This window comes from Labeo rohita, chromosome 21 (assembly GCF_022985175.1).
Source record: "Labeo rohita strain BAU-BD-2019 chromosome 21, IGBB_LRoh.1.0, whole genome shotgun sequence".
NCBI lineage: Eukaryota > Metazoa > Chordata > Actinopteri > Cypriniformes > Cyprinidae > Labeo > Labeo rohita.
In genome coordinates this window covers 9,363,757-9,367,166 of record NC_066889.1, presented here as the reverse complement: position 1 = coordinate 9,367,166, position 3,410 = coordinate 9,363,757, and the positions used below count along the sequence as shown (strand labels likewise).

Genomic DNA, 3,410 nt, shown 5'->3' with positions numbered 1-3,410 from the left:
AACCTTTCAAAAAGGTAATGTATATTTTGACATTCCTGGAACTGAAAGATGTTTTCTCATTAAGAATATGAATATAATGGTTATGCAGGTACTTTCAAGCTTCACCTTGAAAGTTTCCTCATCACTAACAGTGCACTTTGCAGGGGAAGCTGGTGTCTGGCCTTGCAGTTTTGACTTGATTGCAGTGCCACATTTCTTGCTGACACAGGAGAAGCTTTGATTCCAGTAATTAAGAGTACTCATGTGTGTCATGGCAGGATAGTTTGGGGGAAGGTCAGTTAGAAGATCCTTCTCAAACAGGCAGTCAAACTGACAGATGTATTTACAATATGCTGCTCAAAAGGCCAAATTTGGGGTGAAGCATGAATCACTGCTCACGTAATTTTTCAAAAGCTCTTTCTTTCAGGTTCAGCAGTTTCTTTCAGGTTCAACTCCAATGCCATGGTAGCAGTGGCAATTAACTTCATTTAAATGGCAGTGGAAGGAGTTAAATGTTATTATTCAACTGATACAAGAAATTAAATACAGCTAATTACCTCATGATGTTTAATCATGCTAATCAGAATGGTCCTCAATTTGTAATTATGTGTGAAGTATTTTACAACAATCTTTTTTTACCTCAGATTTTACACACATTCTTTTAGTGTATTAAATATATTGATTTTTTCCACCTTGTTAATATAGCATTTTCAGTTAAGTTACTTTTCTTCTTCAACACTAGGTGGAGCAAGAGTCTTAGTAAATGTCCTACTTGCCATAATCTGCCACACTAAAAAAATAAAAGGACTAGATCAAGATATAAATTAGGCCTGAAATTGAATGTTTGAATCTTATGCAAAATATTTTTTGCTTATATGTAGGATAATCTTTATTTATAGGTATACAGTAGTCAACATTTGAAGTGGATCAAAAAAAGTTCATCAAAGTTGTCCTAAGACAAGAACTGGTATTCTTTTTGGTTTTAGGACAAATTTAATGAAAGGTTTTGATCCACTTCAGATGTTGACTGCTGTATATACTTAAAACATTTTTATAACTAAATTCATAAATAAATAAATAAATATATTCCAAAATATGAAAAGATATATAACTATATAAAAAGGCTACTACTTGTTACACATTTTTTACTTTCTTTCTTTGGTTAATTTATGTTTTGTTAATTTGTATAATTTACCAAAAAATGTGATTTGTATATAAGTATATATTATTAGTCATGAAACCAATAAAACTAATCTTACTGTTAGTTGCTATTCTTAATGATGCACCACGAGAGATGTTGTCAAGGATACAGAATGCACAACATTATCTAGGTATTGAAAGTGGCTAATTAAAATAACAAAAAAAAAAACCCGATGCATACATCAAACTGACTGCATTTAAAGCCCCTTCTGTGTTTAATGTTTACCGCATAGGATGACACCAGCGTGACAACACTGACCTACCTACTCTCAGCTGCCTCTGACTCTTTTGACTAAACTGCAGAATTTAATTGTTTTGAATGATAGTTATGTATTGTACTGACTTCATTTCATTTCATATTTTATTGTAAGGTTAGTTGAATTTCTCTACACACCCAGAAACTGTCAGACATTTTTAATATTTAAACACTTTCTTTCCTTCTTTCTTTCTTTCTTTCTTTCTTTTAAATGCAGTGAAAAAAATCTAAACTTCTGGCACATCTGAAGCATAATATTATTTATTATTAGCTATATATAACACAATGGAATGTAAACTCTTCAATATAAAGGCTCCTTATTGGCACGGACACTTATACGAAGAACCTTTTTATAGTGGAAGAAGTTTCTTTAGATTATCAAAAGGTTTTTCTTTTAAGACCTCTCATTGAAAGTTTATTTGTGGAACCCAAAATGGTTCTTTGCTGAAAACAGAAGAAAACAGTGTGAATTTGTGTAAACTGTTGTAAAGGTCTACTATTTTTTAGGGGAGTGCATACACTTTAAAGCATTTTTTTCAAGATGTAGAATAAAACTGCATACAGACCATCACCACCAATGTGCAGCATTATTGCATTAGGTGCACATTATGGAATAAATTTTACTGTTGTTTCTCACATATATTTTCTTGACCAGGTCAGGATCTGCATGCTTGCATATCAGCACAATGAACACCAGCAGGCCTGTGGAATATTTTATCCTTGACGGACTGAAGGACAGATACATGCTTCCCATCTTCTTTACTGTCTATGTTTTTGTTCTGAGTGGAAACACCATGATCATATACCTTGTTAGAACCGACCCCAAGCTCAACACTCCCATGTATTTTTTCCTTCATAATTTGTCCTTTTCTGATATTGTGTACACGTCAGTGACTATTCCCAAAATGCTGTCAGTGTTCCTGACTGAGGTCAAAACCATTTCTAAGACAGGATGCTTTTTACAGATGTACTTTTTTCTCTCAACTGGAGTGACAGGGCGTGCTTTGTTGACTGTGATGGCTTTTGACCGATATGTTGCAATCTGTAACCCCCTGCGGTACATGACTATCATGACCAAAAAGCTCTGTATTGTGTTGATATTTGCTTCTTGGGGTTTTGGAGCCTATATAGTGATGCCTGTAACTATTTGGGCTACTCAGCTGCCTTATTGTGGGCCTAATATTGTAAGGCACATGTTCTGTGATCACTCCTCTGTAGTGAGCCTTGCCTGTGTTGACACCACCAGGAATGGCATTTTTTCCCTAACAAACGCCCTCATTGCAATTCTCAGTACGTTCCTTCTCATTTTAATTTCATATGTCTGTATTGGCAAAGCTATGAGAAAAATGAGCACGGCACAGCAACTCAAAGTTGCAGCCACTTGTGTGTCCCACCTGACAGTGGTGTGTATCTCATACATTTCAGCCTCCTTTGTGTATATCTCATATCGTGTAGCTAGATTTGACCCAGATGTTCGTATAGTCATCGCTGTACTGTACTCTGTGCTGACACCTCTGCTAAATCCCATCATTTACAGCTTGAGGAATAAAGAACTACAAGATGCAATGAAGAGAGCATTTTGTAGATGCACTTTAGCCTCGAAAAACAACAGGAAAACAGTTCCTTCTGTTGCTTAGAATCAGCATAAACCTGTTAATTGTAAAAGGAATTCAGTTCATTCAGTTAAAAAGTATGAACATAGTTAAAATATGGCTAGCTGTGGAATAAGCAACATTAAATACATTACAGTGTATGAGATTGAAGATTTAGTGATATGTAATTAAAATACATACACCTACTATTTCTAAAGGCATTATAGTTTCATTGTTTTTCATGTAAAATCTGTTTATATTCCAGAAAAATTATGTTATTTTAGATTATATTTAATGTATGTTTTAAGACTATTAAAATTCTATGCTTAATTTACAACTTTACAACAAGCAATAATTACACAAAAAGCAACTGTTTTGTAATA

The 3,410-nt window shown here is 34.0% G+C and overlaps 1 protein-coding gene across 1 annotated transcript; it reads left to right on the top strand.

Moving 5' to 3' along the window:
• Positions 1-316: 316 nt before the first annotated feature.
• Positions 317-3,072, top strand: or6at1 (odorant receptor, family 6, subfamily AT, member 1). The gene is made up of 3 exons (XM_051093686.1): positions 317-378; positions 624-674; positions 2,220-3,072. Exons 1-3 carry the CDS (start codon positions 317-319, stop codon positions 3,070-3,072), a joined length of 966 nt encoding a protein of 321 aa, XP_050949643.1.
• The last annotated feature ends 338 nt before the right edge of the window (positions 3,073-3,410 follow it).